Genomic DNA, 11965 nt, shown 5'->3' on the forward strand with positions numbered 1-11965 from the left:
TGCCAAAACACCAATACAATGCCACATGAAACTTAATGCCCCTATTAACAACTAATTAAAGAAACTATCTATTATCAACAAGAATTAATCCAAACACCACAAGCTTAATTAGAGACAGACAAAGATTAGCCAGTAGCTAACTAACTAATTAATGAATGCATCAAACTAGAGCATCATCAAAAAATGAAGGTTTAATCGAAATATATATCCTCAGTAAATTGTAGTTTATCCTTCCACCAATCAGCTAAGTAAAGAGGGAACATGGATCCTGTTGGAAATCCCTCAACCTGATAAAACAAATGCTAAATCCACAAGGATGATTAATTATTAATTAATTGTTTATTTTTTTCTCTCTTTCTCTCTATTTAGTATTTAGAGGAAGTCAGCTTCTTCTACATATAATAATACAACTTGATCAGTCTCCTTGAGTCCAAAGGAGTTCTTCTTTCCACATAGTCATGTGTGACTTCTTCTGGCCAAGGGTGGAGAGCAACAGCGGAGAGCTTGAGGATGTCGTCCGATCAGGCAGCCGAAGCGGCAGCCAGTTGGAACCGGCGGCCACCGCGGAGGAGGAGATGGGTTTCCCTTTGTCGAGAAGCCTCGGTGTTGAAGATCCTAATCTTGTTCACCTGCCTCTCGAGTTCTTGGATGTTGGGGGAGAGCAAGATAGCTTGAACAGGCCTTGTGATGACTTGCTGAGGGTTCTACAGATCTCTCCCGGAAGGCCGTCACAGCAGCCGCTGCCGGTGGTGGTCATGGCTGGTGCTCCAGTGGATCACGGCGGTGGACTACTTGAGATCTCCTCTCCTATGGCTCAAGGGATCAAAAGAAGGTCATACTTATTCTCGATCGACATCAATATCTTATGGATCATTAATTGCTTCTTGTCAAGTTTAATCTCTTCGATCGATCACATATACATTTCATAGTTGTTGAAGCTAATTACTAGCTAGCTAGGTTTAAGCACATTGAAATGGAGGTAGTTAGGGTTACTTCCTTTCTTGCTTAATTGATGGATCTCATTTCTCTTTTTCATCTCGAGTTTATAAATTTGTTGCCAAATTATAGCATCCAATAATACTCTTTTAGTGATCTATAGATATGTTGTTCTAAGTTAAGTATACTTTGTGTTTGTGTTCGTGTTTTTGTTTGTATGCTTGTTCAGAAAAAGTCAGGCCAAGAGGGTGGTTTGCATTCCGGCACCAATAGTGGCAGCGACCGGGCGACCAAGCGGTGAGGTTGTTCCTTCTGATCTATGGGCTTGGAGAAAGTATGGCCAAAAACCTATCAAGGGTTCTCCTTATCCAAGGTAAAAGGTTTTATATATATATATATATATATATATATATATATATATATATATATATATATATATAGAAAGTGAAGAACAAAGAAAATTAAATCTTGTTAATTTAATCATCTTTGTTTTTATACTAATTAATTATTGTCAAGTACAAGCAATGTAGAAGTTAATAATTAAACTGAATAAGTTAACAATGGTTTGACATGTTTAATGATCTTAATTTATTCTTCTTCTTCTTCTGTTAATTATGAAACAAAAATTGAATTATTTTTTGCAAAAAATAGGGGTTACTACAGGTGTAGTAGTTCCAAAGGATGCTCGGCAAGGAAGCAAGTAGAGCGCAGCCGAACGGACCCTAACATGTTGGTCATCACCTACACCTCTGAGCACAACCACCCTTGGCCGACTCATCGCAATGCCTTTGCAGGATCAACTCGATGCCATGCCCCCAAGAACCACCCTAAACCAACCCTAGAAGAACCGGTCGAATGCGTAAAGCAAGAAGCACTACACATTGAGTCGACCGAACACAAGGCAACGATGGACCGAGCGGCCGAAGAAGAAGTCGACTTCGACCTAACCACCAACAATCAGACGGCCGATGAATTGGCAGGGTTCAAGGGGGTCGGCCTAACGAGCCGAACCTTAGACATCGAAGGGAATTCAAGGGGGGACAAGAGCTTAATGGACATGTTTGACTGGTCAGAAGCTCTGGACTTGAACTGAGCAATAAGAAATACTGATCTGAACAAAAAGGTGTGTACTAAGAACACTAAGAATTACTGAACTTAATTAATTCAGTAGATAAAACTTTTTCTCTATATACTTTTTCTTTTTGGTTTTTGTGATTTGGTATCCTTGGAGTTTGTGACTTTTGGTTGTTTAACAGAAACAGAATGAAGATTATGAGATGAGATGAGATGAGAGAGGGTTAAAGGAGTTGAGATAGGGAGGAATTGAGGCCTAACAATTGTTTTTGGGGTTTGGAATATTTTGGGATGGGACAGAAAGCTGAGGAACAGAAACCCTAAACAGTTGCACCAAGTACAACATGCATGCTCTGTGGATGTGACTAGGAATGCCTTAAAATTTGTGCGTGATAAGGTTTCACACTTTTCTTCTCCTTCTTTTCTCTCTCTTACTTATTCCTCTATCTCTTCCTTCTCTTCATCTTTCTCTTCTTCTTCCTCTTCTATATTTATGTTAAATTTAAGTCTAAAATGACAACGGTATTATAGAGACGAGCTGCCTTCTAGATGATTCGTACAATTAGTATAATGAAATTTGAAATGAGTTTGACGAAGTTTGTTCACAAATTAAGCATTTGTTAAATGGGGGTTTCAAATGAAATCTATCTTATTGTAGTTGTGTTTGAAAATTTAGTACTCGTGTGAATGTTTATGGATAATATTATCAAAATTTATGAAGAAATTATGAAAAATAAACCTCAAGTGAAAATTTCTTAAATGTTATGCTAAGTAAGAAGTAAAACTTGCACGAGGAACTAACAACACGCAAAAAGGAAGAGAAAAGAGACGAGAAAGCAAAGGGGTAACAATAGACATAAAGGTGGATCAATCGGAGAGGATAAGATAATGGGGCTACTCGTGAATAAGCTCACGTGACTACAATCATGTGAACTTGGAGATTTTTTTTTAAAAAAAAATAGTAAAAAATACATTTTTTCTAAAAACACCCCAACTATTTTTTAAATTTTTTTTATAATTTTTAAAATCTAAGAAAATTAATGATAAAGTAGGGCATCAATTAATATTTTTTTTAAAATTATTTTTCCCCTCCTTTTTTTATTTAAAATAAATAAAAGGAAAAAACCATTTAAATGTGGTTGAGTTGGATGTGTACCTGACTTGTCATGGACAAATAAAATCAGTGATACTTTTTGTCTCCTTTGGACGTACTCAAACTTCAGTAAAATAGTGAAGGGAAAAAGATTGGTGCAATTTAATTAACCCACACGTGCAATTGCTTAAGGTGCAACAACTTAATTACCACCTAATTTTTTTAAATTATATGTAACTTTTTCATAATTATATTGCTTAAGGTGAAACAAACCCTCACCCTAACAAATGCATGCATTTGCATTGGAGGTTGATGATTAGGATCTTGCTTAGTTCTTTGTTAACTCTTGTACTAATTAAAGAAGAGCTTCATAAAACATATTGAAGAACTCTTTCACTTGTTTAATTAATTCCTAGAATTAAATTCTCTGGTTAATTAGTGCAAGAAGTAAGAACACTCATCTCCTCCTTTCTCATTATTATTAATATAATGCTGTGAGGTTGGAATTTCAGATCATATGATAAAAAGCAGAGAAATAGTTCCAGTGTCTCCTCCAATAATTAACTTATGGTCTTCTTTGGCTGATGTGAAGTGTGAGGAACATGGAAAGCACTGTGGCCATTAAGCAGCTGTTGGATAAATGTTATATTTATGCCAGGAGAAGAGAAGAGAAGAGAAAAGAAGGGAAGTGAAGCGTGAAGCAAGAAGCACTGTGGCACTGTGAAAAAAGAAAAAGAAGCCTCTCTCTCTTGGATTGGATTGGCTTGCTTTTCTCCTTCAATTGTCATTTCATCATCATCAGCAGCATCAGCTTCAGCTTCAGCTTCTTCTCGCTTGAGTTCATGTGCTTTGACAATTCAGTTCTGCAAAAAGCTTCTTCCCAGTTGGTGCATGATGCCCTCCATCTCAAGCCCCATCTGCACTGCAAAGAATCTGCATAGGACGACGACAGATCATTAAGTCACTCGCTCAATCGATCGGACGACTAATCATGGCTGGGTTCTCAAACCTCAGTGGAAAGCCTGATGCTCTGCAAATAAAAAAAAAAAAAAAGGCCGAATCTTTCTTTAATTTTTATATTAGATTTTATAAACATCACTTTATTTTAAGGTTAAATTATCCTAAATCCTGCAAATTCAACTTTGTTCTCAGTTTCAACGTCAGAAAACAAAAATATTCTTTACTATTTACATGTAAACTTTTCTTGCATTTAACTTCCTTCCAATTTCCTAATGCACATCCATTTATGTAGTTATCCTATTTTAAAATAAAAAAGTCCAAATCCATTGGTTAAATGGAAAAAAATATTTAATTTGATAGAAAATATATTAAATTTTAATTTAAATGTACTATATTTAAGAGGAATTATATCTTATTTTAATTTTTTTAATAAAAAAATAAAGATAATTAGATAAATCAATATGTATTTAAAAAATTAGAGCAAAGAATAATTTAAATATAAGAAATAAGAATACATTTTTTCTTGACATAAAAACTAAACACATAATTAATTTACTCAAGATCATAGGGCTGAGTAGAAAATATATATATATATATAATCTTTATACAATTATACTCTACTTATATATATCATAAGTATATCAAATTTATTTTATATTTTTAAAAAATGCCTAAATATGAAATAATTTTTAAACATATTGTTTGCTAAAATATAATATATACGAGAAAAACTCTCCTGGAATTATGAATTTTATTTTATTTTTAACAAAAGTTTTTCTGGCATCTTTGATATTGTTACAAATTAAGAGAAAAAGAGATATACATCATGTCAGAAGTGGGATTTGAACCCACGCTCTCTCACGAGAACCAGAACTTGAGTCTGGCGCCTTAGACCACTCGGCCATCCTGACTCCTACTTCAGTAATCATATTACTTTATATATTATATTATATAGTGATTTTTCCTCACATGTAAATATCTAATTACACTCCCCCAACATTTTCAGTCTGTCCATCAATTATACCAAGAAAAATAAATTACAGAATATATAACTAATCATCAAATTATTTTGTACTATGTTCAACTCTACTCAGACTGATAAGCATCATTTGTACCTTCATTAAATTTCAATTCTATGCATTGACGTACTCAATTGGGCTTTGGATTTAATTATTATTATTATTATTATTATTATTATTATTGTTTTAATAATTTAAATGTCCGAACTTCACCCCTATTAATCTTGGAAATACTAATTTCCTCTCTTAAACTTTTCTATTATTGTTACTTTTCCTTTTTCTTTTGATAGTTAAAAGGTCAAAATACTATCCAAACTTTATAATACTATAAATTGTATTATCGTAATATAGATATCATTATAATACATCCTAGAATTTATGTAAGCACATTCAATGATGCTTTATTACTAATACGAAACTGAAATTCACTTGATCCATTTCACAGATTTGATAATTCAGAAAAACTTTTGATCTATTTCACTTTCCATGGAGCGTTTTTACAAGTGTAACTATAAATATAATTAGTTATCACGCACATGAATTATATATATAATATAATAAATATATACGTATAAATTAATATCCAGATCTATAAATTAAAACTGATAAGGGTATACTAGGTCTATGCAATAGTGCAAGACGACACTCGAAAATCTAACAACAATAAACTATTGTAACAAATTCTCTTGTAACAATTAAAAGAATAATATTACACTTGATCTTAATAAAAAAGACTTAAAAATGTATATTTTTTAACGTCATTAATCCAAAATATTTATAAAAATTTTTTTACTCGTGATTATCCATCATAAGATGTGAAATTAAAAAATAATGTAGCAGTATATATTTTTTATATAAAAAATAATTAAAAAATATTAAAATTATTTTAACATAAATTTTATTTTGTACTTCATCGAAAATTAATTATTAAAACACCCAGATTTATTATTCATAAACTCTATTTAATGCTGAATAAATAAAGTTAGATGAAAATTAATTGATGCTCCTTCACCAAACGCACTGAAGGGACAAGTAAGGTGCGTCCAATCAATCTAACGTCAATTCAACACTACCATTCTTCTACTGCACGTTAAATCTTTGCTGCAGCCACAGAGAGAAAAAGCGAGAACCAATAAAAAAACAAAAAAGTAAGTCAGCAGTTTCCTAACTTTCAACGAGGAAATGTCAACTTCGAAGACTGCAATCTGCATCCACTCGACAAAATAACTGCTTATGTGCACACTAAAAAAGAACTAGTCATGAACTATTTTATATAAACCATTCCTTTGAGAAAAAGGTTACACTTAATACAATGCATGAATCAAGTTAATTAGGAGCTGGTAGTAATTCTACTCTGAGTATTGTACAATATTGAATATGTTAAACAGATTCAGTGCATTATCACTCACACAATCAGTCTTATTAGGTATAAGGAAAACTACATGGCTTTGCCTTAACTGCTAAAAAATCAGTCGAGACAACACCCCGTGTAGACCGCACTGACGATGCAATGGCCAAAAATAAGTAACCACATCAGATTTGCTACTATGCTAAGAGTTGGAGAAGTTGTCGTGGATTAGTTAGCGTTGTGTTTGGTCGATATGTTATTGAAGCAGCTGTGATGTTAGTGATCACCCAGCTGCTTACTGTCTGATTTCCCTGCTTGCGGATCAGAATCTAAGTCAATCTGTGTGTTATCGTCTTGCTGGTTATTATCAATTTCTGAGGCTGATACTTTCATTTTTCCTTGCATTCTCTCCTGTAAAGATATATATCAGCAATCCAACTTGAATTGAGTGAGCATGAGGAAGCAAAAAAAAAAAAAAAAAAAAAAAAAAAAAAAATATATATATATATATATATATATATATACCTTAAGAGAAGCATTTTGGGCGAGAAGTTCATCATATTCTTTCTTAAAGTTGTCTAATTCTGCTCTAAGAGCCGTATTCTCCTCTTTCAGAACCTCCACACGCTGAGCCACTTCTTCGTACTCTGCCTATATAGGAAAACAATTTGAAATCAATAATTACCCACATATTTATCTTGTAGAAGTCTATTCAATTTTAGGTAGATGTATTAAACCTGCTTGCGCAACCTAGAACGACGTGCTGATTCCCTGTTTGACTGTTTCCGTCTCTGCCTTTTTAGTTCTCTTTCATCCTTAATTCATAACACAACTAATAAAATCAGTTTCTAAACACAAACTGTGAAATCAGGTATAATTGAAAAACATGGAATGAATAGTTTCCTATTTTCTCTGATGGTTACAGTATATTGAATAGTAAGTAACATAAATTAAAAAAGATCAATCTTATTTTATTTGACATGGAATGCTTTCTCGGTTACTTATGTGAAACCTACATGGTGTGACATTGAATGGAAAATAAGCAATAATCTTGGAGACTGAACGGATGGATTAAAAAACTTTTAGTGGTATAAAAACCTAAATGCTGAATTTACAGTTAACGAAAATAATAAAATAAAGCCAAAAATAAGGTAAGCTGAGAAAAAACCTGAAGCCATATCTCTGATGGAACCTTTTCACTTGCTCCAACAAGTGTGCCAGACACTGTTGTTCCTGTGGCTGGTGCAGTAGGAACCGTCCCAGCTGGAGGGAATGCAGATGAAGCTGGAGTAACCCAGTAATCCATTCCAATATTCAAGTTTGTAGTAGGACCAGCAACAACTCCAGGTACTCCAGCTGCTAGCATAGGCATTAATGGCATTGTCTGATGTGACATCGCATGTGATGGTGTAATACCTGTGGCAGTTGTGCCATTCGTAGTCGTCTCTGCAATAAGATAAATTTCATCCAACGTACAGGTCAATATAACTATGCATGTTGTTTAAATTGATGCCTACCATCCAGAGTCTTCTGTCTGCCAACTGTCTTTGGTTCTGAGTCCTATAGAATTTTATCACGACGTTAATGCATGATCTACCAATACTTAGTTTAAAGAATCTATTGTGCACAATCAGCAAAAAACTTAGCAAGCTGATACGAGAGAAAGAATACATGTCAACTTCTGATATTGAAGGAATATCATATTCATGTACAAAATCAAGTGGTAACTGAACAAATTGTGGAAAAAAAGAAGAAAAGCAACAGGTTATAGCTTCTAACAAGAAGTAGAAAGCATCCTCATCACTAGATAGCTTCAATGAATTCTATTTTCCATTCATTACTAAAACTGCAATATATTTTTTCAAAGCAAGTGAATGTTGCTCCTAGGTCATAAGATTGTGCTACCTTCGCCATACCTATGAACAAAGCAAAGTGTGAGCCCCGTCTTATGGTGCAAGTGGCTCATTCTCCAATCCTAGTGCTGATCCTATGTTAAATCCTAGAGAAAAAACTACATATAAAGATTTCATCTAAACAAGTGATATATGTAATGGGATAGATAAATGGGAATTTTTCACAATTTTGGCATATTAAGAAGTCCTTAAAAGTGACTTTGACTTGTTAAAACTTGAACTTGGAAGATTCCACAAAAAGCACTGATCTGCTAAAGGATTGGTTTTAAAATGATGAAAGAGAAGAAAAACAACTTCTGATAAGAAAAATACTGTTTCTAGTCTTTTCCTAACTACTTCAGGAACATTCATCATTTAAGACTACAAAGTTCCATTGCATATAGAAATAATGTTGAAACTACATTTACCTGTTACTCGAACTTAAAAAAAAAAAAAAAAAAAAAATCAGCCCGATGCACGAAGCTTCCGCCATGCGGAGTCCCGGGGAAGGATCCATTGTACGCAGTCTTACCCTGCTTTTTGCAAGTGGCTGTTTCAGGATTCGAACCCGTGACCTTTTGGTCACATGGCAGCAACTTTACCATTGCGCCAAGGCTCCCCTTCTGTTACTCGAACTTTAACATGTGGAAATTGGGCATGCAACATTATTCACCATGAAATTCTTAACATAGCTAAGGTTAAGTGCAATGAGGTAGCAAATAATACATGCCCATCAGTCCAAAAGAATTTAAGCATTGTTTGGGAAGATGTTAAGATCAGTACAATAACAAAGATAGCAAGTCGCAAAGACACCAATATTGATCAGCACTACTGCAAAAACAAATTTCTATAAATGAATATAGGAAGTGTCAACAGTGGCGCTAGACAAATCCCAAGAATCATCAACATTCCAATATATGATAGCTAACATGAAACCTTATAGTGCAACACTTATGTTCACTTCCACAAACATTTAGCAAGCAATAGAGGAGGAATAACTCACGTTCTGAGAATTAGCATCACTCCCTTCACTTGAATCTTCACTTCCACTATCATTACTGCAGCATGAAATTGAAATTAGGATTATCCAAACTAAAAGGCATAATATACTTGATGAACCAAGAATCATGATGATACAATCATTAGAAGATTTTGTTACCTATAAGATAAGATTCCATTAGGCGCTCCTGATGGCTTATCGATGTCAGTATTGCTTTTTCCTGTTATCATATTCAAACTTCCAAGACTTCCCTTTGATCGTCTAAAGGGTTTCTTTTCCTTTCCCTCAGATGTCTTTGCATCTCCTTCAGTGCTAGGAGGCATATTTCCCTGTGAGATGCAAAAACATGAGGCACATGAGTCTCTATCCTCACTAGCTTTCAGAAGACAATTTAACTGTTGTATAAGCTAGGAACTCACACAAACTTCAGCATTTACATTCGGAGAAGGTATACCATAGGGGCTGATTGGATGTGAACCCTGGACATATTTTAGTGTCGAACAGAAAATTAGTAGAGCCATAGATGGAGAAAGCAAGTTTTCTTTCCCTCTTGAAAATATTACTTATTTTCTGATGCCTTAATAGACATACCGGTGGGATGGATGGATGTGCATATATTCCATGAGGATACATCACAAATGGTGGTGGTGGTGTACCATAAGGTGGCATAAGGTGCTACAAGAAGCGAATGAGAATTATCAATACAATTGACCAGTGTGACAGAGAAAGTCAACTATATACTACAAATTATCACCATCTCTATACGTCCATAATCATTCATTTTATCTAAAAAAATAAAAAGGGGCTATTTAAGGAACCTAAAAGTTTAGCCTTTGACTAATAGCTCAGGGTTAAATTTGAAGGAAATCAAACAGACATGTACAGAAGTCAACAAGGAAAGAGATCATATAAGAATGTAAAATTATGCAAGAAACTTGCTCTAGACATACATAATTATGAATACGGCACATGCCAATCTTAATAAAATTCAGAATATTATCCTCTCTGTTCATCTAAATTAGACGGCATCAAAAAAAAGAAAATTTTGATCCAACATGTGGTACTCAATTCATCATCTGAAATTTGAATGAGTGCAGCAATGAAGCACCTCCAAGCTAGATGATCATAGCTGATCAACACTCCTATAAGATTATTCATGTTAGGCCAATGCAACAATTTATTTAAGCCAACATATCTACCTCAAATGGACCAAACAAAGTATGAATTTATCGACAAAATGGATTCCACTTTTAAGTCAAATTACCCCCTATACATCTGAACGCTAGAAACATGGAAAGAAACACGAGCTAACTGGCAACTAAATGTCACCTGAGGTCCCCACATATAAGGATGAGCTTGGGGACTTGACACCACTGGGGCATGGAAGAAGCCAGGTGGAGGAATCGGTGAGTATGCCTATTCAAATTACACACACACACAAAAATTATTACAAAGGGCGGGATTGCATCTGAAGACCACACACAAGATTTCTTGTAGAAGCTCAAAAACAGAACACAATTCAGACAATAATTTCCACAATCACCTGAAATCCAGACCAATCCGTGTAGGCTGCTGCAGTGGGGCTGGAGCTGGTAGCTCGTGGCTGCTCCTGAAGAAAGAAAACAAAAAAAAAAACTTAAAAAAAAGTTAAAGATAACTGTAGATTCGGACAAGAGCGCCCAACAATATACAACCACAAGAGCAAAATACGGAACCTGCGCAGTCGATGTTTTTGGCCCCTTGCTATCGGTCTCGCTTCCACCCATCTTCTAACAGAGATCCACCTTCAACCTGTCAGTAGTCACACGCTCGTTTTCCTATTCCTCTTCTCCACTTCTCTCTCAAACCATCACTCAAGAACATCAAAAGAGAAAAACTTTGCCTTGAAGAAAAGAAGTGAAGAAGAATTTTCAAGTCGCTATCAATTTTCAGTAGTCAACAGCCAAAAAAAAAAGTCACTCAATTCCGGTCAGATCTCACTCCAAAACCCTAACTCGTTCTCAACTCCAAACTGCCAAAGAAAAATCAACCATGCACTGAGAAAACTCTACTAGATAAGCGAAACCTGTATCAAACGAGATCAGTGGCTGCCAAGAGTAAGGTTTTTGTAGTGAAACACATTCGAAACCCTTACAAGATGGCAAGCGATCACCACACGGAAGAAAACGCCGTCGGCCGCAGATTCCGAGCTGAAAGAGAGATCAGGAGCCGACAAACCACGCGGAGAAAGCTGGGTGGAGCGATCCAATTGGCTGACCCCAGCGGAGAGGGTGGGAGTGAGGCAGCAATGCACGGTAGAGCAGGAGGCGGAGGAGGGAGCGGCAGAGGGCAAAACAGGAATCCAGCGGCCATTTATTTATGTGGAGAAAACTCGCGCAAAAGGGGGAACATAAAATATCATTTTTACCCCTTCAACTTTATCTCTTTGCAAAACAAATTCCTATTATTTATTATATAACAAACAAATATACTCACCAATTATTTTTTTAAAAAATTAAATAAATTTAAATGGAGTGTTCGATAATATTTATTAATAATTATTTTAATAAATTAGTGGATCCAAAATCTACACTACGGATCCAATTCGTTCGTGGCTGTGAAATATTCGCCTGCGTAGCCCAGCCCAATAATCCGCTCTCCTGA

The 11965-nt window shown here is 35.0% G+C and overlaps 2 protein-coding genes and 1 non-coding gene across 6 annotated transcripts; 1 reads left to right on the top strand and 2 right to left on the bottom strand.

Annotated features, from left to right (window-relative positions):
- Positions 1 to 400: 400 nt before the first annotated feature.
- On the top strand, positions 401 to 2572 carry LOC121984945 (WRKY transcription factor 22-like). 2 transcript variants are annotated; one of them, XM_042538134.1, is made up of 3 exons: positions 401 to 832; positions 1166 to 1309; positions 1588 to 2124. In XM_042538134.1, exons 1-3 carry the CDS (start codon positions 459 to 461, stop codon positions 2027 to 2029), a joined length of 960 nt encoding a protein of 319 aa, XP_042394068.1. In that variant the 5' UTR covers positions 401 to 458; the 3' UTR covers positions 2030 to 2124. The 2 variants fall into 2 exon arrangements, 1 of the variants encoding a protein (XP_042394068.1); XR_006113026.1 differs by adding an exon at positions 2193 to 2572 and having other exon boundaries at positions 432 to 1309; positions 1588 to 2059.
- A 2318-nt stretch (positions 2573 to 4890) lies between these two features.
- Positions 4891 to 4974, bottom strand: TRNAL-CAA. Its single transcript has one exon. It is a non-coding gene; the product is annotated as a tRNA-Leu (tRNA).
- Positions 4975 to 6325: 1351 nt separating this feature from the next.
- LOC121984946 (bZIP transcription factor 1-B-like) lies at positions 6326 to 11661 on the bottom strand. Of its 3 annotated transcripts, none has more exons than XM_042538136.1 (13): positions 11457 to 11661; positions 11038 to 11333; positions 10866 to 10931; positions 10652 to 10738; positions 9914 to 9997; positions 9742 to 9801; positions 9482 to 9651; positions 9326 to 9380; positions 7948 to 7990; positions 7599 to 7876; positions 7168 to 7245; positions 6956 to 7081; positions 6326 to 6841 (listed from the first exon to the last, which is right to left on the bottom strand). In XM_042538136.1, exons 2-13 carry the CDS (start codon positions 11086 to 11088, stop codon positions 6707 to 6709), a joined length of 1233 nt encoding a protein of 410 aa, XP_042394070.1. In that variant the 5' UTR covers positions 11089 to 11333; positions 11457 to 11661; the 3' UTR covers positions 6326 to 6706. The 3 variants fall into 3 exon arrangements, with proteins under 3 accessions (XP_042394070.1, XP_042394071.1, XP_042394069.1); XM_042538137.1 differs by having other exon boundaries at positions 7599 to 7786; positions 7847 to 7876; positions 11038 to 11661; XM_042538135.1 differs by having other exon boundaries at positions 11038 to 11661.
- Positions 11662 to 11965: the final 304 nt, after the last annotated feature.

The sequence above is a fragment of the Zingiber officinale genome, chromosome 5B (genome assembly GCF_018446385.1).
Source record: "Zingiber officinale cultivar Zhangliang chromosome 5B, Zo_v1.1, whole genome shotgun sequence".
NCBI classification, from domain to species: Eukaryota; Viridiplantae; Streptophyta; class Magnoliopsida; order Zingiberales; family Zingiberaceae; genus Zingiber; species Zingiber officinale.

Coding starts and splice junctions, on each gene's coding strand:
- LOC121984945 (XM_042538134.1), top strand. CDS start 459: ATGTGTGACTTCTTCTGGCCAAGGGTGGAGAGCAACAGCGGAGAGCTT. Junction 833..1,165: donor GCTCAAGGGATCAAAAGAAG/GTCATACTTATT, acceptor ATGCTTGTTCAG/AAAAAGTCAGGCCAAGAGGG. Junction 1,310..1,587: donor AAGGGTTCTCCTTATCCAAG/GTAAAAGGTTTT, acceptor TGCAAAAAATAG/GGGTTACTACAGGTGTAGTA.
- LOC121984946 (XM_042538136.1), bottom strand. CDS start 11,088: ATGGGTGGAAGCGAGACCGATAGCAAGGGGCCAAAAACATCGACTGCG. Junction 10,739..10,865: donor CGGATTGGTCTGGATTTCAG/GTGATTGTGGAA, acceptor TAATTTGAATAG/GCATACTCACCGATTCCTCC. Junction 9,802..9,913: donor CACATCCATCCATCCCACCG/GTATGTCTATTA, acceptor AAATATGTCCAG/GGTTCACATCCAATCAGCCC.